Source organism: Fistularia commersonii, chromosome 5, assembly GCF_037954325.1.
Source record: "Fistularia commersonii isolate RoL2024-O1a breed Wild chromosome 5, RoL_Fcom_v1.0, whole genome shotgun sequence".
Taxonomy (NCBI): Eukaryota; Metazoa; Chordata; class Actinopteri; order Syngnathiformes; family Fistulariidae; genus Fistularia; species Fistularia commersonii.
Genome location: NC_141288.1, coordinates 10815471 through 10843166, shown reverse-complemented (window position 1 = coordinate 10843166; position 27696 = coordinate 10815471). Strand labels below are relative to the sequence as shown.

The 27696-nt window shown below is 42.6% G+C and overlaps 1 protein-coding gene across 4 annotated transcripts in view; it reads right to left on the bottom strand.

Moving 5' to 3' along the window:
* The window catches only part of lmo3 (LIM domain only 3), a 61551-nt gene extending 39637 nt beyond the window's left edge, over positions 1-21914 (bottom strand). The window contains exons 1-3 of one of the 4 annotated variants that reach the window (XM_086146769.1): positions 21730-21914; positions 14661-14786; positions 12301-12514 (exon numbers count right to left, since the gene is read on the bottom strand). In XM_086146769.1, coding sequence (XP_086002895.1) covers positions 12301-12506 — 206 coding nt within the window. In that variant the 5' untranslated portion in view covers positions 12507-12514; positions 14661-14786; positions 21730-21914. Of the gene's footprint in view, positions 1-12300; positions 12515-14660; positions 14787-18429; positions 18653-19013; positions 19352-21729 lie in introns of those variants that run through there. The other 3 variants (XM_086146770.1, XM_086146771.1, XM_086146772.1) reach the window with 3 other exon arrangements.
* Positions 21915-27696: the final 5782 nt, after the last annotated feature.

Genomic DNA, 27696 nt, shown 5'->3' with positions numbered 1-27696 from the left:
TCGCTGAACTCAGCTAAGACATCCGTAGGAAACATGGGCTTCCAGGCACTTGAAGGGTTAAATACTATTTGGTTCCCATGCTGTGAAGCCTCTGCTGGCAAAGGGCAACAATTCCTGTGCTGGTTTTTCACTTTAAAAGCCTCCCTTTAAGGTCATTCGGGAAACTAAATGAAAGGTTCAGGATATATGGTATTTAAGGAATCAGCTTAAAACGTGATGAACACAAAAGAAATGCCTTTTCCCCTCAGAAGTAATAACACTGTTATGAAGATGGAGGGAGCGTCAGGGTTTTCCTCGATGATCCTCAATCACAGAAAATGACTTCAAATGTTTCCTCAGAGGAGATCCAGAGGCAACGTTTACCAGAAGAATAAACACATCAGTTACACACCTTAATGCGTTTATACCACAATTGTGTTTCTCCGCAAAATGAAAAAAAAAAACAGACAAAATAAATAACGATTTCTCTCTTCGTACTTTTTTTAACCTCTAACAAAACAAAGCTGCGGCATCGTTTGAGTATTTTGTGTTTGGAATCAGATTTGCTCGTGCATTTCACAAAACGTGAATTTTTTTTGACTGGATGTAATAAATTGGCACCCAAACTGGCAAACTGGGTGCCGCACAGATGTCCGCAGCTGCCGAGGAGAAATCTGGAACATCACGACACGACAATGTTGTGAACCATTGGGCCTTTTCATCTCCTTTCAACTGCTGCGAGTGCCTCAACCTTTTTCATTTGTGTAATTTATGTTGAAAGGACAGCCGAATTGCGTTTTTTCCCTTTTAAAAGCGGTGCCAATTAGGGATTTTTGAAAAACAAATGTCATATATCCAGCATGACTATGATGTGAACTCATCAAACAACTTCAGAAATAAAAATCATTTTTGGTAAATCTGCACCTGCTTCGTTTTCAGTGGCTAACTTTGCCTGGAAATATAAATACAGGCTCTTCCTTTTTGCTTGCCATGAATCATTACGTCTGGTTTTGAGAAGAACCAGACATAGAATTTTTTCATTCATATATTCATGCTCTATTCTGCTTATCCTGCATAAAGGGTTGCGGTGAGTTGGAGCCAATCCAAGCTGAATGAGAGGTGTGGTTTACCCCGTTGTCAATCACAGGGCCACATGCAGAGACATCCAACAATTTACTTTCTCATCCATGCCTAAGGACACTTTAGAATCTTCAGTTATGAAAACTTAAAACTCAAAGGGAACCGTGGGTGTGAAGAGGCATTGCTCCTGCATCCAAACCCTTCACAGGGAACCTTCAAACAGTTTAACTAGAATCACAATCAGAATAACAACTCAACCCCAACTTATCGAAAACATTATCCATTACAATATCCTGAACTTAGAGAGGAATTATTAGACAAGGACTCAGTCTGGGATGTATATGTTGCAGTGATTCAATGGGATATAATACCCTTTTTTTATTTTTAGCTAAACACAATCATATTATATTTAAAAAAAATGAAATACCTTGTTTGACTTGGTTTTTCTTTAAAAATGATACAAATGAAGAAAATTAAAAAAAAAAAATATATATATATATATATATATATATACCTGCTCTATACAGCCTATTTTAAACATTTTTTTGTCATTATTTTGTTTGATTTGCTATACCATTATTATTATTGTTATTATTATTATAATTATTAATATTACTGTTAAATTATTACTATAGTTGGCTCAAATTATTTTTCTGAATCCTTATGCGATGAAAGTTACTCATAGAGGGTCTGTGTCAACTTGTAGTAAAAGTTCATGTTGACTTTTAAGTGTGAATGATGTATATTGTCTCCTATACGCCGTTTATTTAAAAAAAAAACAACTAAATCTGTTAAGCCTGTATAATGTTCAGTATATACGTAAACATGTTCACACAATTAGCCGCCATATATCAAATTAAGTTGATCTAATGTCTCCCAGCCTGCTTCCTCTCTTGATTTGATATGTCATCCGAAATTGAAACTGAGTTTCCTTTCCTTAGGAGAGGAGTGTCTCTCTCCTAACAGGCTGAACGGTGGTTCCCTGCAACAGGACGCCTTGCCACCTCTCAAATCCCAAACACAAACATACCGGCAGCCGGCAATTTTCGGCCTTTACATTGAGAAAATATCGCGCTACACTTCTGATAGCTGTAATACAGCTCAGCACACACCCAGCCAATCAGAACACACATAACCCTACGTAACCCTTGACCTCGACAAAACCAATTTCATCTGAAGAGATTGTGTCGAGTGTCGAGGTTGTTAAAGCTGGATTTGTGATGCATCAGGCTGAGCGTCTCATGGGAGGAGAGGGGAGACGCTGCAGCTGCATGTTGTCAGAGGACATTCATTGCAGAAGCGCGCCCATGCACACACGCGCACACACACACACACACACACACACTGTCATTTCATTAGGAGCACCTACTTATCCATGCAGGTATCTAGTCCAGGTGTTTCCAGGTTAAAATAATTTTACTAGGCATTTACTAGTTCCAGATGATTTTTATGCTCTCTTGTGTAAACCCTTTTAATAATGATAATGACAAAGATGATGATTATGAATATTATAATAATGAAAATGAATAGTGGTTAGCGCTTTAGCCTCAGTTTGCATGTTCTTCACATGTCTGCATGGGTTTCCTCTGGGTTCTCCTGTTTCCTCCCACAGTCCAAAAACGTGCAGAAGGTTGACTGGAAAAAGTTGGGAAAATTGCCCCCCGAATGACTGAGAGAATTGTCTGTCTTAGCATGTGGCCCTGTGAATTACTTTTTTAATCGATTAGCAGTGTTATGTATTCCTTATGATTCTTTCCTATGTATTTATTATTTCCAAATATTCAGAAATTTCCACTTATGTTGGAGATAAATGTAAAAACTGTAAAAGATAAAAATCAAGAATACAAAAGACAAAGTGTCCCCAAATCAGCTTATAAAAAAGGGAGGCGATAAACTTCAATCAGGAAGACTACCCTTAAACCCCCTCCCAACTATTCATCCATCCATCTTCTTCCGCTTAACCTGCACTCAGGGTGGTGGGGGATGCTGCAGCCTATCCCAGCTGTCATCGGGTGAGAGCTGGGTTACACCCTGGACTGTCATTCATAGAGCCACATACAAAGACAGATAATTCACTCACTCACTCATTCCGGGCAATTTTCTCAATTTTTTCCAATTAACTGGGTGTTTTTGGAGTGCGTGGAACCATGCAAACGCCACACAGAAAGGTCCCCTAGTCGGAATCGAACAAGGGAACAAGGGTGCAAATCACTGCCCCACCATGCTGACCCCCCCTCAACTCACATTGTACAAATCAACCAGCTGAAAGAAATGTCCTATACCGTTGCCATCGGAAAGTTTCTTCTCGTGACCCTTCAGCAGGTGGTGAAGCTAAACCAGCGCCAGGTGGTGGCATGTTTTACCACCCCCCCCCCTCCCCCAAAAGTCTCTTCCCTTCATCTCTCCACCCATGCATTACTCCAGCTTTCAGTAGCCATTTCCCTGAGGGGTGTGTGGGAGTGGAGGGGGGAAGTTCCAAACTCCCAGCTGCGGCCTACTTGCCCGGCCTGGGGTTCTTTTTCACAGCCTTGTCTGCTATGACCCCCCCCCCCATCCCCTCCCCGGCAGGTATTTATAATCACACGTGTCACCGCCTACTTCACCTTGTAGCTGTGTGTATGTGTGTGGCTGTGTGACTGTGGGTGTGTGTGGAGGGGAAAGGGTGGGTAAAAGCTATAGGAAGTTGGAGAGAGAAACATCACAAAAGACATCAAACAAGTCGTCTTTGTAATTAAAATCAGCTAATCATCTATAAAGAGATGGAGAGGCTGATTAGCGGCATCAAAGCAGAGCAGGAGTGCAAAGGCTTGAAGAGGAGATGGAGAGGGTTGTGTGTGTGTGTGTGTGTGTGTGTGTGTGTGTGTGTGTGTGTGTGTGTGTGTGTATGTGTGTGTGTGTGTGTGTGTTGAGGGGGATGAAGGGGGTAAAGTGCCGCCACTGACAGGGTGAGAGCTGCTTTCTCCACCTAGTCGTTCCATTAGAAGTCTTTGTGAGCTGAGAGCTCTATTGTAAAAACAAGCAGCTGATAGGATTCTGTCCCACACACTCGAACACGCACACACACTCACACACGCAGGCTGGTAAGACCACAAAAATGGATGCGAAGGGTCTTAAACAATTATTTACAAGTGGGATCTTGTGATTTATTGCAAACATAATTTGGCAAGTCAATCCATTTTTAAATTGCAAATAAATTGAAAATTAAAAGATGTGTAAAAAAATAATAAAAATAAAAACAATTTAATAAAAAAACTGTAAAACTGATCAGCAGAAACTCAAGGTGCATAATGATTTAAAAAATGTATAAAAATAATTCAAATAAATCTGGGAGTGATTTATTAATCATTATGAAGAACGTAGCAAGAAATCACAAGAAAAATTTTGGCGAAAAAAAAGGAGAGCTATTTTATACAAGAATGCAAAAATGTGGAAAAAATTACCCAAAAATTACACCCGTCCCTGTATGTTGAGTTTCAAAAAAATCTGAACAAAAGACAAAAAAAAAAATTAAGTTAACGAAACGCTTTTATTTGCAGTCTGGCCCTGAGAAGTTTGCGGGAGGTGACGCCCAAAATATCGAGTGACATGGCCGTAAACCTTAACCTCACCGTTTCAGGTGGGGAATGTTTGTGTCACTCTGGATTTGACCTCAGCGGCTCAGAGTTAACAGATCGCATATGATTTGCAGAAACTTCACTTGAGAAGTTGTTGGCTGACGTTCCGTACATTTTTATATGAAATCTGGTGAGGTTTGTTTCCTCAACAACTAAAAGACAACATGAGGCATAGTGGACAGGTTGGTGTGATACAGAAGATCATCAACACATCAGGAAGAAAAAAGAATCAGATGAAATGTAAAATATTTGTAATATTCAGGAAAAATATCAACAAGCTTAGCGGGGAATGGTCAACAAGTAGAGGAATATTAATCAATTCATTCATTTATTCACTATCTATCTAAGGTCGCTGAGTGGGCTGGAGCATATCCTAGCTTTCATTGGGTAAGAGATGGGGTTCACCCTGGACAGGGAACCAGTCAATCGCAGGGCCACATTTGAGACACACAACCATCAGTCATTCATTCCAATTAGCAAGATGTTGCCCACAAGGGGGCAAAAACTTCAGTTTCAAGCAATTATCTTAAATTCTTGCTCAAACTTAAAAAAAAAAAAACTAGCAGTCGTGTTAAAAACAAACTGTACCATTGAGATAAAGTCTATTCAAGGTGTGTGTTATAACAGGGTTCGAGCACAGACCAGGGACAGAAGTTTCTGTGCCTTTATTTTGAAAACCTTCTCTCAACTCAGAGCGGAGGCTCCGCCTCGCACAGGATGTTCTCCTGCCCTTCAGCCTCAGTTGTGTAAAGAAAGCTGAAAGTGGCCTGAATCTTTCAGCCTGAGAACCAGGAAGGACAAACTGCAGCACATTCAAACCCCCCAGGAGCAGCAGCTCCACAGAGTAGGTGTGGGGGGGGGGGGGGGGGGTCTGTAGTGGATGCAGCAAGTCAGACTTCAGGCGGAGCTAACCTTAGATGTACTTGCAACCAACCTACACAAGTTTGACTTAAACGAGTTTCACGGGTCAAACCTAGTTGAAATTAAGTTGTACTTCAGCAAACCTTGACTTTGAAGTAAAAGATAAGATGACTACTGGAAAAAAAAAACAAAAAAAACATATGAAACATCTTGTTTTATGGCTAATTTTCAGATTTTTTATTTTTTAAATGTCAATGAAGAGTCTGGATTCATAAAAGAGTCTGTCTTTTATGTCAATTCTACAGGTGAGTTCCTTGTCAATTCCAAAAAACAATGAAACAACAATGAAAATGAGAAAAAGTTTCATCTTACTTCAATGCATGCAAAAGCCAACCAGTTATCCATTTGGATTTTTCTATTTTAAAAAACTTTTATTCAAATTTAATTTTTTTCAAGTTTTGTCATTGAAAAGTAACTCGTGCAAATAAAAAAGAAATATATAATACATACATATATATATATGTATGTATTATATATACACACATATATGTATATATATACATATATATGTGTATATATGTATATATATATATATGTATATATATATACTTATATATGTATGTATTATATATTTTTTATTTATATTTTTTTGTTGAAAGTGGAATGAGTTTCTAAATTGCTGCTAGTTCTTCGCAAATTGGAGAAAATTATTTTGCATTAAAAATAAAAAAAATAATCACTGTCTCCACTTATGTTGTGCTTTCATCACCTTGCCATTTCAGAGCGCCCCACATGGGATTACATTGACCCATTCACACATACTCGTGCGCACCAATGTTGGCAGGGTTACCATGCAAGGCACTAACCAGTCTGACTGGGGGTTTAGAGTCTTACCCAAGGACCCTTCAGCATGCAGACTGGAGAAGCTGGAAAATGAACTGCCTGCCTTCAGACCGGAGGGACACCTGCTCTACCAGCTGAGCCACAGACCCTGATTTTATCTCCCGGCTCTGTCCACCAAGGGGTTCGATGACCCACCAATGCAAAACCACTGTGATGTTGGATCAGAAACACTAATTGGATTTAATTTTCTTTTATAATTTAATCTCTAGTTGGTTGAACATTTTCATGTGAGGAGTTCAAACTAACACATCACTACATGCAATTCTAGTTCCAACCAGCAGGTCACCTGATCCAATGCAAACTGCCCTTGTGATCCCCGCTGTCATTGCCATCTAACATTTCAATCTGTTTCGTCACAAGCTGGGGAGGAAAAAAAACAAAAAAAACAGAACAATCGCGCGCGGAACGGCATCGCGTTAACGCTTGTCAGCCGCTCACGAAGACACAACACCATCGAAATGAGATTCACGGGGAGAAAAGATGAGCTTCATACGGACGGTGCTGCTTGTCAGCCGCCACAGATAAAACCCTGCTGTGATGTCATGGCCGCAACCAACGCCCAACGCACGAGCGACATCAGATGAAAAGCAGCAGATGCATTTACATACATGCTTATAGAAGTTATTCCAGTGAAGCGAGCTCTACATGTTGGTTATCTCCCACTGATAGCCAGCTTTCCACAACCTTAATAAATCCAGCCGTGTTGACTGCTGGCTGAGTTCGCTTGCATTTACAATCTGAGTAAAACCACTGTAGAGGAAAATTGAAGTTGGATTAAAAAAAATGAATGAATACATAGATAAATAAATAAGTGTTCTCCTGCTGCTGTCTTTAAAACGGATGCCTCGAATTTACAGTTTTCCATTAACTGATGCCCAACAGCTTTTTTCACGCCTGCAACCCGGCCTTGGAGCGGTGTGTATGTATGTGTGTGTGTGTGAATGTGTGTTTGTGTGAGTGTGTACGGCGTGCGCACGTGCGCTCAGCAGGCCACTGTGCCACAGTCTTCATTTTCTATCCTTTTTTTTTTTTTTTTAAGTTAAACATGTCAGTCTGTCTGCGCCGCTCCCTCCTCTGGGCTTTCAATATTATCGCTGTTCACTGCAGAGAGGGCAAAAAAAAAATGAAAATGAATAAAATGAAATAAATAAAATAAATCAGGCATCAGCATAAACAGCCATGCCGCGTTATTACCAGTATCATCAACGGAGTATCATTTATTGATAAAATGTTCCTTTCTGCGTTCCGGCGTATTCAGACAGAGCGAAGCACAAATCAAGCTTGAGGAGATAATACCTGTAATTATGTCCGCCGCTCACGCACGCACCCGTGCACAGAGCATCGTTTTGATCACACAGCTGCAGCTTAATGTTTCCAGCTTGTTTTTTTTTTCCCCTCTGCTCTTTTCACAGTATTTTTACTGGTTAGCTCATGCTTCTATTAACGCTGTGACGTGGCAACCTGCTGAGCTGACAGAGAGTGACTTGAAGAGGTAAAGGGATTCATTCTGACACGCAGATCATTTACTTAAGCTTTTATCAAGCAGAATGGTCTTTTTCATGTATGATGTTGCTCGTACCCCAGCTTGAGATTTGAAGCTGCTTTGGAACTTCCTGTGAAAGCAAAAAACTTGGGCCCAAATCTTGCTGCCTGCAATTAGATCTTTGCCACATAGGTCACATTGGGTGAAGCTCTAAATGTCAAAATGTTTTTATACTTGGGTCTAGGATGCTATACAAAAAAAAAAAAAATATCCAAAAACTTGCGAAATCACTAAAACAGTTTTGTCATTACTATACAAAATAGATAAAATAAATGGCTCCATTTTTTTTACATGTTATCTAGATATTAGCAAATTTACAAGGAAAATTTATAGATATTTTTTTGCAAATTCTCAGTTGATATGAGATTTTTTTTGTTACACTTTATGTTTTTTTCAGTGGAAAAAACAAACAGTACATTACAATTGTAAAAAAAAAAAAAGAATTAGAATTAGAATATACAAAATTATCCTCATTGATTAAAATCTAGGTGAAAGGTATCTAGGTCTGTAGATTAATTTTAAGATGTAAAAATGAATTATTAATGAGAAAAATACTATAATAAAGCAAGAGGTTGTGTCTGATGTTCTAGCTTAAAATGAATCACAGAAATATCGAACATGTTTTACAAGTCAAGGTGACTTAATTTAAATTATATTACATATTCTTGCTGTGATTTATGTTTTTGACACAGTCCCTTCACAAGTCTGACATATAAAGTGAGGAGGGGTCACATGTTGTCAGTGTTCACCTGCTGCAGGTGAACGCGCGTCTTCCAAAGTGATGGAAACACTTTCCTGTGTGTGCGTGCTTGTGTGTGTTTGTGTGAGAGGCTGTGCGTATATAAAATTGTATCGGAGTGATGTGGTAGCCGGTGATTGCCACGGCGACTGAGCCTCAGCCGCTCAGACGTGCCACTGCCGTTGGCTGTGTTTGCCGTTCATTAGGCGGCAGCGGGGAGACGTCGGCAGGCAGGACGCTCGCGTCAAATCAATTCAGTCACCTTGAACTTTGGAGATGAAAGAATAACATGTTGGAATTGGTCTCCCTGTTAGCGCCGCCACCGCCGCTCCGGCAGCTGGACAAACAATGTCAACCGATTCACTGATGACATTTACGCTTATTGTGGTGGAGCTCAGCGGCTCACCAGGATACCTGGTGAGAAAATAGTGCCGCGAAGGTGGAGAGGTAACATGCCTGGTTTAAAGCAGGAGGGAAAAAAAAATAAAAACAAAACAGCAATATCATTATTTCAGGAGCCCTTTTTGAGAGAAATAACTGTGCTTAGCCAGTACAGCCTGAGGCGGACAAACAAAAAAGTTACGGTGTAATGCAGCGAGTTTGGCTCCACTTGGATTCAAATGCAATAATTATGAAGCCGCATCACAAGTCTGACCTTTATATTTTTATTGAACTTCTAATTCTCCTAATAATCTCTAAAGTTTGTCTTGTATCTTTAGGTGTTTTGTTATTTCTTACTAATTGTCAGAAAAAAAATGACTTGCTATGCTAATTATTCTCTTGGGTGGCTGTGACTCGGTCGGTTGAGCGGGCATCCCTCCAATTGGAAGGACGCCAGTTCAATTCCCAGCTCATCCTGTCTGAATTCCAAAGTGTCCTTGGGCAAGACACTGAATCGACCCCCATTGCTCCCAATGGCCTGGTTATTTTTTGGGGATTTATTGATTCATAGAAAAATAACACATTTGCATACAGATGATTTGAAAATTTTCTTGTTCATGGCAACAACATTGAACAACAGTTTTCCATTCGGAAATTTCAGTCCCCAGTATTTTGTCGAAGCAGAACTGGGGATGGCACGGACACTTTATCCTTTCCACTAACCCCCCTATTTTAAAAATTGGTTTATTTCATTTTTTACATACAGTTTTCTATATGCTCAAAATGGTTAAAACGCATGGAGAGATTTGGTTACGCTGCTGAATGGACATTGCTTTTTAGTTTGTTTTCTTTGATGTAGAATTTGAAGGAACTTCTGAAAATGACGAACCTTTGGGCTTTCCAGTGCAACAACAAGCTTGCAGTGTTTCTACCTTACCGGTGAAACACACAGACACACACACACACACACACACACACACACACGACTAGAAACAGCCAAAAAATAAATAGAAACAAGGTATTTATAACACCAAACATGTAGGGCAGGCTCCAACTGATATGCAGGTATGTGGCTTCTCAGTTACATAGACTGTCTTCATCTTTTGCAGAAACTAGTGTCTACATCCAATTTAGTCCTCTCTGCTGGGAGGTGCAGCCAACATCAGACAAAAAGGTAAAGAAAAAAAAAAAGATAAATACACAGTACATAAATAGCAGGAAATGGACTTTGAGCAACAACAACAAATACATATGTATAATATATATTAAACCATTAAACTCACTCGCCCATGGGGTAACAAAATTATCAATAAATACATTTCTAAAAAGACCTTCTGGATGGATGGAGTTTAGTTTTTTTCTTTTTGCCGCAAGTTAACAAGTGACGCATGATTCCAGTAAATCAATGGAATCCAGAGCAAAAAAATGCCTAAATGGCCTTTTCATGTAAGAACAATGTAATGAAGTAAGACTGAGTCATACATTGATGTCTGACACCCAGAAGTAGAAAAAAACAACAGCTAATGAGCGAAATTGTGAGTCATCGTTGTCCGTTTGCGGGCCTGGTCTTAATCAACAAAATAACAAATAGAGAACGGGGAAAATCCTACTGACTCTTCAATTATTTATCTAGTTATCTATTTTATGTTCATCTAAGGGTTTTTGAAGAATCAATATGCCAATCAATAACCAGAGGAAAAATGTTTAATAAAATACTGATGATCTCATTCACTTGAAGCAAATGCAAACCAGTGGGTGAAGATGAGGAGGGTTTTTCCCTGTAAAATCAAACTCCTTAACTGCTTTCCTCATCTCCTCTTCCCTGCTACCCTCCAGGGTTAAAGCCCTCACACCTGAGGCTCCAGCAGGGAGGTGGTGAGGAATGAGGAGGCCAAAAACAATAACCATTAATAACAATAACAATTTTCCGGCCTGGATTCATACATGGCCAATCAAATTTCTTTGCGACGAATTGTAATTCTTATCAATAACAAAGTAAGTGTAAAACTTTTCCACACACTGTCTTTTCCCAAATGAAGAACATTTATCTGAATCCAAAGACATTTCTTTTTTTTTATGATAGTGGTTAATACATTTTTTATTAGTAGTTTATTTCTGTATTAATTTATTGATTTATGTTTTTATTATTATGTATAGATCTTATTAAAAGATATTGACCCTTGACAAGGCCGAGTTGTCACATTGCTACACCGGGGTCAAAGGTGCATATTCATGAGGTTTAAACAGGAACTGTTTTTGAGGATAATTGAAAAAAAAAATTGTATTGCAGTATTATTATTAAGTATTATATTAAAAAACACATGCACCTATATATATGAAGAAGATAATGTGTAGATTTAACAACAGAGAGGTTGCACTTATAAAAAAAAAAAAAAATTAAATAGACAAATAAAGGTTAATAGAACTGTAACATAATAGGAATTCAGAAAGGTGCAGCGGGGTGTATAAGGACCCAGCGCAGAATGGGTTATAGAGAACCATGGGTTTCCACCCCAAAATACAATTAGTTACACCAAAAGTGGTCAGTTGGCGAGTGTGTGTATGTGTGTGTGTGTGTGTGTGTGTGTGTGTGTGTGTGTGTGTGTGTGTGTGTGCCTGCCTGAGAGACCTGTCCTTAAATTTGCAGATTGGTTTATAACATGTAAATATTGTGAACATGTTTAGTCCGTTGGAGTTTCAGCATCCTAACTTTAGATTTTTTTGATAGGGAGACCCAGCGATGATTCCTCCTCTTATCTGTGGAGGTTCTCAGTCATTCAGGTCATGTTGAATTCCTGTCGAAATCTTCTTGTCTTGGCAACTGGACTTGAATTTCTTCTTCCCTATCGGTCATTAGAACTGAAGAAGCCTCCCGGATGAGGGGTGAAACGTCTTCAAGTGAAGAACTTCAAGTCCAGTTGCCACGACAATAAGAACCCCTTCACTTACTAAATTCACAATTATTATCATTTTATTTATTTTATTTTTTGGCATAACATAAGATGTTATTATATAAGATTATTGTAAAAGTCGATTAAATGTTATAGTATTTGACACTAGCAGCACACAGTCCTTTTTCCTCCCTCCAAGTAAAAGGCAGCTCAACATGACATCACGCTACAAACATCATAACCCTGCAACCGGCCTGGACGTCGCCCTGATGTCAGCCTAAGACGTGTCTAAAGACGAGCGCCTCTTACCGTAGGTAGTCTCTCCGGCACAGGATGAGGTTGGCCTTGGTGTAGAGCGTGGAGCCCACCTCGCCCAGCCTGCAGTCGCAACAGGCGCACTTGAGGCAGTCCTCGTGCCAGTACTTGTCCAGGGCCTTGAGCAGGTAGCGGTCCTTGATCTTCCGGTTGCAGCCGGCACAGCCTTTAGGCTTGGTGTCCGGCTGGACGGAGAGCATTTGTATACCTGCAGGGAGAGGGGAGATGGGGGTTACACTTGGGATTGAGAGGGGAGGAAGCAGCCTGAGTCTGGGACACCTCGAAGACCTGTTGACTAAACTGAACGGTCCTGGGGAATGAGCTTTAAAATTACCAGGAAAGCGCTTGACATGTAAATCTGATATTGTCCGGAGAGATGATAAATATATAAAACTATAATATAAAAAAATATAAAATATATAAAAATATATACATATAATATAAATATTACTATTATCATTATTACTATTGATATTATTATTACTATTATTGTTGTTTTTGTTGATGTTTTTATTGTTGCGTTTATTGACTGAAGTGATTATTATTTTGAAGGAAATCTGGAGTTCTTAGTTTTAATTTTCCCAGGAGTTAATTTATTTTCCCTTTTGTAAAGTTTTTCAATAAAAGTTTCGTATTTCATCTGATGAGTCAAGAACCGATGGAATCATTGGCAAAGTACGTGATTACAAAACTCTTCTGAAGTTATAGTTCTGTCTACTTACTAAATATTAAACGTGCATTTAGGTTAATTTACGATAACTTTGGCACGTAAATTTTAAGTTGCCAAGACCAAAAGTCGTGTCAGATAATTATGGAATTTTTAATTTCTATTTTTTTGTCTTTTTTCATCAGTTGATATAAAGGCAGAATCACTTTAGGAAACAGTATCTATATTCTAGAATTCTACATAGAATTCTAGAATTCTACTGAGTCAATTCTACATCTTTTACTTGTTAATAGAATACATTTATTTATTCATGTTTTACTTACTGAAATCGCAAAATATAGATTAAATAAAACAACTTGCTGGCAATGAAAAAAAAATTAAATGAAAAGAAATGTAATCTCAGACTTTCATTTTAACAATGATTTTTTACATTCTGATTTTATTATTGTGGCGGGCAAATACGTTGGACAAAACAAGATAAGTATTTAAGTAAGTAGTTTTTGCATTGAGGCAAAATCGAATATTGCATGTAATCACTTTTAAAATATCCATTTCAAAATACCGATAGCCTTTACGGTTAGAGAAACCAAATTATGGATCCCCCTACGACGGTAAATGTTGATTTGACAGAGAGTGATAGCAATGACACAGAGACACTGAATACTCCGGTATGAAGAGAAAAACTAAAATCAAGAACACCATCAAATACAGGCTGCAATAAAACCCCAATATTGTCATTTAACATGAGGTTTATTATGTTTAATGGCATGTTTCAAATAGCACGTGCAATATTACTTTCACTACCATGTGAGATATTTTTTAATTATTGTCCTCGGAAGCAGCTCTCAATCTCCCTGCCAATAAGACCTTTAATGCAATTTAAGCCATCGCTGCTTTTTATTTTTATTGTGCTCTTGCACTAAACGTGCTTTATTGCTTTAACAGGTGCCGCCGCATGACGTTTTTATTTTATATTTCTCTTAAATTTGATGCACTGGTGTTACTCTATGCTGTGATTTTTTTTTTTACATTTTTTTTTCTGGGACGCTCATTTCCTCGGTTGGGGTTACCAGAGTTCTATCCTTCCTCATCAGAAAAAAAATATGAAAATAAAAAGGACAAAACCAACTAAAGTACTTTGACTATAAAAACAAAAACAAAATAGCCAATTAGGATTTTAACGCAGAAGACTTATTTTAGATAAGATAATATCTTGAAAGTCTCATCCAGATGCTGTGAGCTCAGTAACTGTAGGTGTGATGAGCTCGTAGGTGAAAGAGACAAATATACGCGGTGAGAGTTTGGTGTTTGCAGTGCTTCGCCGGGAACGGTAGTGCACCGAATAAACACTTGGAGTGACGGAATGGTGGAACTTTCTCAATGTTCAATTATACAGGCCTTGAATCATGAGTGAGTCTGACCTGTTTCCATCCTACTATTGTGCTTACACCGCAGGAAAGATACATGAAGTCAAACTGGCAGGAAGTAAAGTACACCATTCCGGAGTATGTAAGGGGTACGGATGCTTTGACAGCTAAATATAACAAGTGCTGAGATGCATTAAAGGAACAAAAAAAAAAAAAAAATAACAATCTCACAAATCAACATTTAGTATCGTGATTGTGAGTTCAGAACGGCATCTCACACTCCCAGTGTGTGAGGTGTGATGAAATTAAGGCTCACACACCTGCTCTGACACTGGTGAGTCATGATGCTGTTTATGTCATCTCCCATTGCGATCTTGCTCAAAAAATTATTTTTCCCAAAGTTACCCAGTTGATAAAGGAGGCCCGGGCCTGTTAAGCCTGGTGATCTGTAACCGGGGAGAACACGTAGAAGCAATGTTAAAAACAAGAAAACACAACAACAATAACAACTCAGTGGTCATAATCTGGAAGTTCTGATACGCAAATATAGGGAAATCAGATAATCCCAAATGCTCATGACAATTAAGGTCTCATATTTAGAACTTTTCTACTAGCTGTTGATGAGCTGCTGAGATAATGATACTTCTTTACAATTTACTAGCACAAATGCAAAAAAAAAAAAAAAAAGAAAATTCGCCACAGAAACGCTGGGAGGAAGACATCCCTAGTTTGGAGTTGCAGGGGTCAAAACACTGGGCCTCACCAGTGTGTGTGTGTGTGTGTGTGTGTGTGAGAGAGAGAGAGAGAGTGTGCGCAAGTGTGTAAAAGACACTGTCCATTAAAAAATAAAATAAAGCATCCTGAGCAATTATCTGCAAACAAGCTCGAAAAGGAGGTCAGTTTACACCCCATGTCTGTGATTTTTACTCCAGTGGAGTTATTATTTTAGTCCATTTTTGTGTTTATGTGAAATTTTAATATTGGATTAAATACAGTCAGGTGGACGATAAACAGTTTCCTCCTTCTCTGGATACAATGGGGTTCAAACCTGAGGCTTTTTTTGAACACATGTGTTAACCTTTATGTGTGTGTGTGTGTGTGTGTGGGGGGGGGGGGGTTCGAGGCCAGGGTACTTTGACAACAATGGAGAAGAAACAAAATATATCCTTATATTATATCCTTTATCTACCAGTGTGGTGATAAATGTGGAGAAGAGGAGCAAGCGAATGAGACAAAGAAGAAGTAAAAGAAGAGAAAGAGGAAGAGGAGCTGCGGTCAGTTAACACTGACAGTAGCCACACAAAGACACAGTTTCACTTTTGTTCCTGGACATTTGAAGCACACTGATCTCCCCTGTGCTTAAAGGGGCGGGGCTTCAGGCCAGGGGCTTTGCAGCCCGGTGTATTGTTTGGTCCCAGCCTTTGTTGCCCCGCTGGGGGGCTTGAGGAGGCGGGGGGTTCGGGTACTTTGCACCGGGCTGGAATTAGTATTCTCCTGCTATTCCCTGAGGAGAGGCACACCCCCCACTCCTCTTTGTCCCCCGTTCAGCATGCACGCACACACACAGATACAGACACACACACACACAGAGTCCTTCTCTGGAAAGTCGTTTTGCTCACTTGACAAACTTTTGTATTCATTTAAACAAATTGACACCCCCCACACACAAACACACACACTTTAACACCTTTCCCTATATTTACAGATGATCTGCCCTTCATACTTTTTGCTTCTCTGTGAGTCCGGTTCATTCAATAGCAATTAACACACACACACACACACACTCACAGACATACAGTGCTCCTCTCACACTTCATGCGATCACCGGTCTGTCCGGCTGCAACACACACGATCTGCTCTGGAACTTTCATAGTGAGGAGGCCACGCGCACCAATCAGACAGAGTCCATAGCAGAGAGGGGAGGAGATGGAGGAGGATGAAAAGAAGGAGGATGAGGAGAGGTCAACTCCTGCTCCTCAGGTCGGCCATTAGTAGCCTCCCTGTGAGGATTCACGTCCGATAAAAAAACGGAAAGACGATGCTCATGAACGATCCGATTTTAAGGCCTTTTCTTTTTGACGCGAGTCCACTCTGACATCTCCCTCTTGAAAATGTTTTCTGTTAAGGTTAAATTAAAATACATCATGACACTATCTACAGCGTGTGTCTTTGTACGATGCTCTTGTGTACACTTATTTAATAGTACATGTAATCGGTCGCGTTTGCGTTTGCCGGTTTTATTCGAGTCACCTGGAAGACACGCTTAAAGTCTGAAACCGGCCGGGAAAAGGGATGGTGGGGCGCAAAAGCAGCTGAGTGTCCTGAATGGTAAATTAAAAAAATAACTGTCTTTGGCTTCAACTTCTTCTGATAGAGAGAGAAAAAAAAATCTGACAAAAAGCTAAAACATGCACAACACATGCCAGAGTCAACCTGAGGTCACTCAGAAAGGTTAATTCAGAAATAACACAGCGTCTGGACGCCTAATACTAAGGAGTGTGTGCACACGGGCGGGGACTATCACCTGGAATAGCCTTTCCAGGGTATCCACTGTATAAACGCTGGTTTTTCATTGCATCCGTTTGCCGCCGGCCTGATTTAGATCCGGTGGAAGTCCGAGTGTCCAAAATGGATTATATCCCCGCGGATTATTTTCAATCAAGTGTGTGTGTTCTGTCTGCAGGCTGGAGCTCCGCGCTGATCAGAGCATCAACTGAATAGAAAATCAAAGTTGTTTCCAGCTCGTTAGAACCAGCAGCTGGGTGGACCTCGCCGTACGCGTGTCTCTGTGTGTGTGTGTTTAAATTTTCAATGAAACACCAGTTTACACACACATCGCACGCTGGTGGGAGTGGGAGCGAAAGGGGGGGGGGTTCGACACGCACGGCAGCTGTCCCGTTGCGCACGGAGCCCGGGATCACCTGGCTGTCGGGGAAGGGTGGGCAAAGACGGAAGCGATGGTCGTTTCCGGTGCATCCGCGCTGCTGATTTGTTAATTGGCAGCATTTAACCCCCCCCCCCCCCCCCCCCCTTCCCACACGCACACACACGCACACACATCCACACACACCCGCCGCGATCGTCCGCCAGTCCGGGACCCTCGTTAACACTACAAAGTCGCCCCACACGCTCATTACCAACCCCAAAGAATTTAGAGTTTAGACGCTCCCCAAAACACCCACCCCTTACTCTCCCTTTCTGTTTTTTTTTTTTTTCTTGTTTTTCTTCCTTTCCAGCGCAATCAAGTCTGGGGGAATAAGGGGGAAGCACGGCAGGAATTTGGCCACTTCACTCTTCCGATTGCAAAGGGGGCTGTAGGTGAAGGAGGAGGATGAGGATGGGGAGGAAGAGAGGAGGGGGGGTGCGGAACAAAAGCTTCATTATCCATAAAAAGAAAAGGGAAAGGGAAATCACGGCTCCTCGGAGCCCCCCTAATGATATCTGTTTTATTTTGGTCGACCAACGCCACCCCCACCCCTTTACACACATACATACACACACACACACTCACACACCACCTCCTTCCTGCTCCTTCGTGGCGCAGCGGCAGCCGTTCCTCCGTTTATCCGTTCCCTTCGGCCACATGTATTATCATCTGCGCCGCGAAGCACCGGGATGGAGGCACGGACGGAGGTGGAAGCGGCGGCGGCGGCGGCGGCGTTGAGGGAGGGGGGGGGATGTAGGGTTGGGGGTGACGTGGGGGTGGGTGGGGGGGTGGACACACTCGCCGCGATTTCAGTCCCAGCTGTTCGCCCGACGAGATGCTGACATTTCACCCTATCGGTTTAATTACTGTTGCCATGGCAGCGGAGCGCCGGTAAAGGCCAGCAACGTATTCGATACCGAGTCAATTTGCCGCGCCGAACGCGTGGCAGTGAACGCAGCACACGTAACATTACCGTTAACGGAGGAAGTAGAAGAGGAGGGGGGGTAAATGAGGTTGGAGAAAAGAGGAGTTGGAGGGGGGGTGGGGGTCAGACGTGTCTCCTCCACAACACACACACACACACACACACACACACACACAAGACACGCGTCCGCGCGCCAAAACGTGACCTTCACGGGAAGCCGAAACGCGCAAAGTCTTACCGAAACTTTTCTCCCTTTTCTGCATTTGTTGAGCCGCTTCAGCGCCGCCACGCAAACCCGGAGCCTCCTGGTCCGCGGAGCAGCTGCTGTCTGCTGCTGGCGGGGCTTTGTTAGAGCGCGGGGGGGGGCGGAGGGGGAAGCGGAGGGGGGAGCAATCCAGCACGGAGGAGGAGGAGGAGGGAGAAAGGAGGGGAGGAAGAATAAAAAAAGAAAAAAAAAAAAAGAAAAACACCGGCTCGCGAAACGCAGGTGGAGGTTCGAGCTGCCGTTTATTTCAGATCGTTCCCCCCCCCTTTTTTTTTTTTTTTTTTTTTTTTCTCGGCAGTCAGGAGAAGGGGGGAGCTGTGTGCACGGCGACACGCAGGCGGCGACTGACAGGACGACAAAGAGATGCTTCCCCCTCCGCGGCGCTGCGACCATCTAATCCTACTGGCCGCCGCTCATCAGCACTTTGACGTGACACCGCGGAACGAGAGGCGGAGACCCCCCCCCCCCCCATTCCACCCCCACCACCGTCTGACACACACACACGCACGCACACACACACGCGTGCACCAACCATAGCGTAGAAGTTGGACACTCACCTTTCACTACGAGTTAAATAGAAGCCTGAACTCCGCAGTTCCTCCACCCGCCTCCTCCGCAAGCGATGAAAATAGAAATGTAGAAAAAAAGAAAAGAAAAGAAAAGAAAAGAAAAGAAAAGAAAAGAAAAGAAAAGAAAAGAAAAGAAAAGAAAAGTTGGCCCAAACTGCGGGCTCTGTCACCGCATGGATGGGTGGATGGATGGGTGTTAGTGTGAGTGTGTTGGTATCAACCAACAGGTGTGTTCATGCGCGGTGAGTGCGTGTTTGCGTGCCCGTGCGGCGGCGATCGAGTGGCGAGAGACCGAGGAAGTCAACCTCTATTATCTCCCCCTACCCCCCTCCACCCCACCCCCAAAATCCGCGCCCCCCACCCACCCCCGCTCCGGTTCCTCACCGGTGAGATATTACACCGCCGCGATAAGGTCATTCATTTATTACGAAGCGCTCCGCTATCGACGGGGGCGCGCGTGGCGTGCGCGCTCCCGCCATGGAACGCCCACTTTTTTTTTTTTTTTTCTCCAGCGTTCTTCATTCCGGGCGTCGCGAGTGCGCGCAGACGCACAGACGCGCAGCGCTCATTGCATCGTAGCCAAGTATGTTTGCCCATTATTGCTTTTTCTCCATTGAAAAACACAGACGGGCGACTAGAAAAGACTTGGAATCCTCTTTTTACACGCGCGTACACGCACGAAGACAAGCAACCCCGTCACTCATTGTTACAGTATAACAGCCGTAAGTAAGATATATGCTTTAATGCTCAAAGGTGGGATATTACAGGCTTTTATTGTGAAGGGTGAAAATAGTTTCCGGCAACCACTTACACGCTGTCTGAAGTCGTACAACGCAAGAAGTGTGTTTTTCACTCTCCTTCAGTTCGATTGTTTAGTTGGTTAAATTGTTTTGCGCGACCCTTCGTTTTATTTCATGAAAAAAGTCTTAAAGGAATGGAAATTAATCGCGTAAATACTTTAAATGTATTTACTTTCTGTTCTGTGGTATCACTCAGTATCAGTATGGCTATGTGTCAGAACATGTCGCACTATAACGCATAGAAGATCACATTCAAAGGTTTTGCTTTTAACACACCTGATATGAAAATACTAACTCTTGTTAGTGAAGATCATATGAAAAAAAAATATATATCTATATATTTTTTTTTTACAGTATTAGCTTGATGAAGGCCCTTGACCACCTCCTGTTGTAATCCACATCACATCATTGGTGTGACTGGATGTCAAGAGTAATTTATGGAAATTTGTGACATCACAAACCATAGCCTTGCCTCTCAAAAGACAATTTCACTTACTCTTACTCTGCAATCAATGACCGTGAAAAATAAAATGAAAAAATTAAAGCCAAAAAATATGTCTATCAGTCATCCATGCTCAAATACCAAGTAATCAATAATTCAGATTGGGAGGAGGGGGGCTTCAAATAATTCCTGTGGGTTAATCCAAACAGGGTGACCAGATTATTGAGTGGTCAGATTTACTGGATTTACTTGGATTTTGGTAACCATTTACACGTTTTTTTTTTTTTGTTTTTTTTTTGCATTTTAATGACAAACTACTAAATAAAGAGTAACAGGAGCGAGCAATTAAATCAACCCTTCCTTATTTTCTTTTTTTTTTTTTCTTCTGGCGCGATTACCGTTTATTCTTATTTAAATCATCCCTGTAATTAAACATACGCTGATAATCCGGCGCGCTGCCGTGGCGACCGTCCGACGTCAATTAGCGCCCCCGGTTATGACTGGACGGGGTCACGACCCCCCCCCCCCCCATATACACACACACACACACACACACACACACACACACACACACACACACACACACACACACACAAACATAGACGACACACTCGCGCACAAAAACACACACCTTCCACCCACCCCGAACTCTTTGGAAGCACGGTTCCAACACGGCGCTGACAAGTTCTTCTCTTTAAATATTCCGGTGTTGGAAGAGAGAGAGAGAGAGAGAGAGAGAGAGAGAGAGAGAGAAAGAGAGAGAGCGTGGGGAGGAGGAGGAGACAGGAATGGCACGCAGCTCCAGCCTAAAACGCAGCGATAATGAGATGGGTCATAAAATGCTCTCCGCACCATTATGAGTGATGAGATGCATTAAAGCTGACAGGGTATTACCTGCCAGTAATTAGGTTTTGTCATGGATTGAATTATTTCAAGGCGGCCTATCTTGGTAATCATGCAATTTGCTGCAGTGTGTGTACGCGCGTGTGTGTGTATGTTTGAGGCTGCCACCTCTCTCCCCTCCCGCCCGGTGCCCTTCCGCCCGCCTTTCACTCAACTGCGTTCCGCCAATTATTTATCCTCGGCGCTCCGCGGATGGGAGACGGAGGTTGGGGGTGGGATGGGGGGGCCGGGGGGCTCTTCATCCGAACGCGTCCCAGAGAGAAAAATGAAAGTTGCTCCCGTTAGAACCGGACGGACAAAAATGAAGTGACAGCGGCGGCGGTTGGGGGGTGGGGTGGGGGGCGGGCGCCCCCCCCCCCCCCCCCCCCGACACCTCTCATCCCAAGAAGGGAGTCGCTCCACCTGGAGAAACCAATTCTTTTCTGGTATGGCGCTCCTGCATGTGCGCGCCTTTACGCGGAGCTTGACCCGCACTTTTACGCGCGGCACAATGGGCGCTTGAAATACGCGCGCACGCACACATGTACACACACACACACACAACCTCACACGCACGTACCTTGAAGTGCAGCCAGCGGTGTTCCAAAAAAAAAAAATCTCTAATTGTCGTCCTAATTGTCCACCAGGCAACTTTGTTTTACAAAAATGGAAAAAAAGAATATAAAGGGGAGGAAATAAAAAAAATTATAGTTGTTTAAAAAAAGCTCCACGGAAAAACTTGAGAGCCTGACCCCCCCTTACCCCACCCTCTCCCACGCCTCAAGTTGTGCGTAAAAACACGCGTCCCTTCGGGGGTCTCCTCCAGTCCGGGCAACCCACTTAAACACGCGGCTTCCTTCAGGGTCTCTCCTCTCTCTCTCTCTCTCCTTCCCACTCCGTCTCCGTCTCCGTCTCTCCGGTTCTCTGGTCGGGGAAGCGCGGCGAAGAGAGGAGCCCGCTCTCCTATTTAAGCCCCTCCGCCAGGTCCCCAGTCAGCAGCGCACTCCAGCTCATCCAAGAAGCTGACAAGCACCGTTAGGGAAGGCAGCGCATGTTGCACTAATGGACCTCATTAAGCTCTACTTACAGATGTTCTCTTAACATAATTGATCTGCAGCGAGTTGAGAGGACGGCAGCCTATTCCCCAGCCCCCAATTATGGCCCGGTAATTAGATCCCCAACCTCCAGTTCTCCACATTCACCCTTCTTACATTCCGAAATATCAAAGTATCTCTTTCTCTCAAAGCGACGCCCCCCGCACACACACACACACACACACACACAACACACACACACTCCATCCACCTCTCCTCCTCCTCCTCCTCACCACTACCTCCACCACCTCACCTCCACGTCCCTCCCCTCCCCCTCCCCACCCACAAGACACTATTGACAGTCAGATCTGCTAACCTTTGTAGTGAAGCCAGACTTAGCAGCGCTCTCACTCACAATTGACAGAGCTCACTCTCCCCCCCCTCTCTCTCGCCCCCCACCCCCCTTTACCCGTGGGGAGGCAGACAGTAAAGGGGAGACGGAGAGTGGCGCAGAATGAGAAAGACAGAGAGAGAGAGAGAGAGAGAGGGAAGTGAAAAAAGTAAGTTTCCATAAATGGGTTGTAATGATAATATCTGTCAGGGGAGTTTTTTTTCTTTTTTTTTTTACTCTCCATAATGTCTTTTATCTTAAATAATTCCTCTGATGGCAACTTTGAACAGAAAAGGAGGAGAAGCCGGTGCTGGGAACCAGTGAGGAGTGATAGTGCAGCTTTTATAATGCCAATCAGTGCCACTCCTATCACCCATCTAATTAGCCAGTGTGCTTAAAGGAAAAAAAGAAAAAAACACTTGGGAGATGGTAATGTCACGCTTTTGCACTTTAAAAAGAGGGCAATTTTCACCCCGACGTATAAAAGTATTTGTGATCGGGGTGTAATGGAATCTTTCCTGCGCAACACGGGAGAAGAAGGTGTTGGTGGTGGTTGGTGTTGTTCTGGCATCTGTATGTTGACAGACGTGCAGCTCACATGCATCGTGACCCAGATTGAAGCATAACTTCGTGTTTTTCCACAACAGCAGGCGTCAGGATGTCGAGACGTTCAACACATGTTGGAGGCCTATGGATCTGAGCCGAGAACAGAGATCGGTGGTGATGGTGATGCGACAACGTCATTGTTTTGTGCAACGGCGGTTGCACACAGGCATGCTCCTTCGACAAGCCTGGTGATTTATTGTCTTATTTTCCGCAAACCACGTGCACAGGCCTACATCTAGAATGACTATCACTCCGTGTGACCCGACCACTGCTCCCTAGAACTTCTATTTAAGAGAAGAGGAAGGAGGAGCTGACCTGTGAGTATAAAGGTTTAATAGTAAAGTAGTGGATACAGAGTACCAGTGTTATAACTGTGTAATACCTGTCAAATAATGAGTTAAGTAACAGCCTGTCAAGTAATGAGTAACTTGCACGCTGATGTTGCAGTGAAACAGAATATTTGTTTACCAGTGGGGTATTGGCTGATGAGTTTTTCTTAATTAGAAAGTCTGACATCTGGCAGCCATTTAAGAATGACTGCCGAAGACCTGACTGAAAATGCAGTAACCGCTAATGTTTGTTTAAAAGCGATGTAGCGATGGCATCGATAACTGCATGCCTTTGTGTTAATGCTGAAATGACAGCTGATTGTTCAGGAAAGATTTAGAGGGAAGTACTGAGAACATATCCTGAGTGCAGGAAATGCAGTATAGATAATGAACTAATGCATGAGACTGAGAACTTGTCTGAAAACACTGTAATGACAACAGAATTAGAGTATTTGAATAGTAAGGAAATAATAATTGTTGGAAACTGTTGGAAACCTCTGTAATAATATGCCAAGTACTTCCTGAGTACATCTGTAATGGAAAATAATTCAGCTGTGACCACCAAATACCACTGTAGTAGTCAAGCACTGAATGAGGCGTGTTTATGTAACAAGAGTGTAATGACAACCAAGACTACTGAAACCGAAATCACCCCTGTACTGTAAAATTTCATGTCGTGGGAAACACACACACACACACACACACACACACACACACACACACACACACACACACACACACACGCGCACACACACACACACACACACACACACACACACACACACACACACAGAAGCAAACTTGGTAAAGGTTATACAAACACCGTGGTATGTTTTAAAGTCATGGGCCACGGATGTTTGAAACAGGACAAACTCATTCTCACAGCTGTTTGTGTAATAGCAATGATGATATCAGATCTATTGATTCGTGCAGAGGGACACAAAAACTCCCTTGTAATGACGCTCGGCGCTTTTTGTTGGCATATACTTAAACTTTTTTCGCTCTTTTCAAGCCTCAAATAAGGCTTATACGCAATAAAAAATGACAGAGGTCAGCAAAGGATTTACCTATACAATACTAAATGTCAAAATGTAGTAGTGTAAGAGAATATATACCTTTTCACAGGAACTGAAAGTGACAATAAAATACTCCAGGTCCTCGGGTTCTAGTATAATATGTTGATCAGAGGTTACTGAAGCGAGAGGATCAAATGATGTCATAAATAAAACGCATCATATCAAAATACACCATATAACGATAAATCGTAAACAATGGATTAACCATAATTCTTCACCATTTACCGTGGAAAATTGTAACATTAAGATTTTGACATTTGAGGCCCTGCAGGAGCTAAAGAAAAAATAAACCTATCTATTCTGTGAGTTCTGAAAATAAAATATGGCTCACAACAAATGGAATTATAAGGATTTAACTGGAACAGTCGTGTATGCAAATCATGGATGTACATTGGTACATTGGCATCGTTTACAACGTTACGCAACGCGATGAGGCGTCACCAATATGCATGTTGCCATGTTTCCCATGTTCTGCGTCAAATTAACAGAACCCCTTGATTTTTGTTCTGGTGTCCACATTACAAGAACAGAGCAGACATACACTGAAGATGGGCTTCTTCTGTAGGGTGAGACGGTTTGCGTGGTATTGACAGCATGGCGCCACGATCGAGTATCAATGGTTGTTTCTCTCTGTCTCTCCTCACTGCCGGAAGGCTCTGGATCCAGAAAAGCTGTGAGAGACCTGTCTGTGTGTGGAATCTTTGTCGCCTCCAGGTACTTCAGTGGTTCAAAAAGTGAAGCAACTAAATTGTCCATTGCTGTGAATGAGACTGAATGGATTGGTGTCACTATATGTGGCCCTGTAGTTCACAGGTGAAGGATGATGCCTGTCTCTCATGCAATTCCTAGAATGGGGAAAAACTGAATTAGCGGCATTGATAATGCAGTGAAGGTTAGCATTAGAGTAACAGTAGGTGGAAAAGCGATGCAGCGCAGAAGCAGAATGTGCGAATACGCTTAATGAGCTGCTCACATCAGTTTGCAGTGCAGGCGCCACATGGCGGCAATGAAGCTGAGATGTAGGTTAATTTGTGCCTGACTTTTGTGAGGGGATACAAGTTCATGTCAGAAGTGCCTGCCACTCATTCCCTCAAAAAACAAATATCTTCTACCCAGAGCGAGTAGTAGATCCTCTCAGTCTTTGGCGCCAGAGAGCAACAGTGCAAAATATTGGTGACGTTGTTATGATATGCAAGTGGCCATCCGTAAGATTTCGCCGCCTGTCCTTCCACTGAGAGGTTTGACATTCAAGAGACGATACTCCGACTCCCCAATGCTATCATTTCCTCCTATATAAAGTCCTCGCAGCTTTATCAAAGAGCTTAAGGACCGGATAGTGGACCCTGGGTCCTCCAGCCTTCACACACATAGCCTCTCTCCCCTCTCCCTCAAGGGGATCGCCCTGGAGACTGTCGACGCTAACGACCAGCAGAGGCTCTCCTTAAAGACACACTCAATAATTGCTGCCGGTATATGACCTTCAAGTGGGGGTCAAGGGATACGTAATTTTAATGACAACTTTTCTTCTCCCTCTGTAGGCCAATTTTGTCTTTTGGCAGTGGGATAAGTGTCTGAGCGAAGTTCCAGAGTCTTCTCTTTACAAAAAAAAAAGTCTGGAGAATCACCTTCGGTAATAGGTCAGAAGGGAACCCTCCAAATCTAAAGAGGAGCTGGGCCAAAGAGTATTGACCCTTCTTATTACTCCACTGAGAGTTAATGGAGATTACTTAATTCAAGCGCCTATTCATTTAGTCAGAATATAAAAGGAGAACAGCGGCAGTCAAAGAGCTGGGACTGCGGTAATGGGCTGCTTCATTCCCCCTCCCGACTCTGAACGCCAAATAAAAAAGGCAGAGGCCGGCAGAAGATTGAAACAGCAATCAAAGAGAAGCTACCTTTTGGAAAGACTTAACATTCATAGAGGATTTGTGTTCTTTCAATAAAACTCATCAGGACAAATCAAATACAATATTATGAATCAAAGAGAATATGATGTTAAATCATCCGCGCAACGAGCGACATCAGGAGAGGCCCGTGTGTTAACCATTTCCTCCACAATGTTTTGTCTTCTGAATGCTGAATTTATGAAACGAGTTTTTAGTTTCAGACAGAAGGTAGTCCCCATCCCATCCTTCAAGATGTCCAGGGAACACGTGCGCTCCTGAAAACACCCGTGAGCTGATAGTATACAGTTAGTAGTAGTATAGTATATTTGAGTAAGAGAAAAGTTTCCATTTATTACCGTAGAGGGAATTCAATGCCACGCAGCTTTTTGTTTGGTGCGATTTTGGCATAAATGTTAACATCTATGCTGCACTAGTGGCCTGAGCTAATGTTGTTGGCTTGTCTAATCAAGTGACGTCAAATTTTATTTACATAACATCATATCAGAACACAGGGCAGGTCTGGAACAGAAACCCAACATTCCCCAAGAACAAGCACTTGGCAACAAGTGCAAGCAGAAACATTGGACAGACCCAAGGTCATTGTGGGCGGCCTTTTGTCTCGACTGGTTTGGGAAGTTGTATGAGGGTTGGGAGAGACAGGTGCTAACACTGGTGCTACCAGCTGCATGGTAATAGGTGACATGATACAATAATAGCTTTAATATTCATAAAGACATAACGGCTGGTGTCTGGCAAGATGGTAGATCAAGCCGCGCTCTCTGGGAGCCTGTGAAATGAGAAAGCCTAAGGACTCGCGAGACGTTATGAGGTTGCTAGCATGCATTGATGAAGGGACCTAAGGCCAGACAGGATAGGAGTGGGAGGAATGAGAGAATTGCATCATGGGATATCCGTCAGTAGAATTGGCCTATGGCAACATAACCAAGAGCTATCCTAGCCCTAACTAAAAGCTCTATCAAAAAGAAAGGTTTTAAATCCACTCTTAAACAAAGAGAAGCTGCCCACCCCTCGGATTAAGATTTGAAGACTGTTCCGCAGAAGACAAGCTTGGTCACTGAACGATCCAGCACCATTCTGCTTTTACAGACTTTGAAAATAGAAATGCGTGTGTGCTTAGAAAAGATTCTTTACAGATTTTCAAGTAGTTTTTTTCAAGCATCTGTCTCTGTATACCTCTCCTGCCATCACCCCCCTGCCCCCCAGA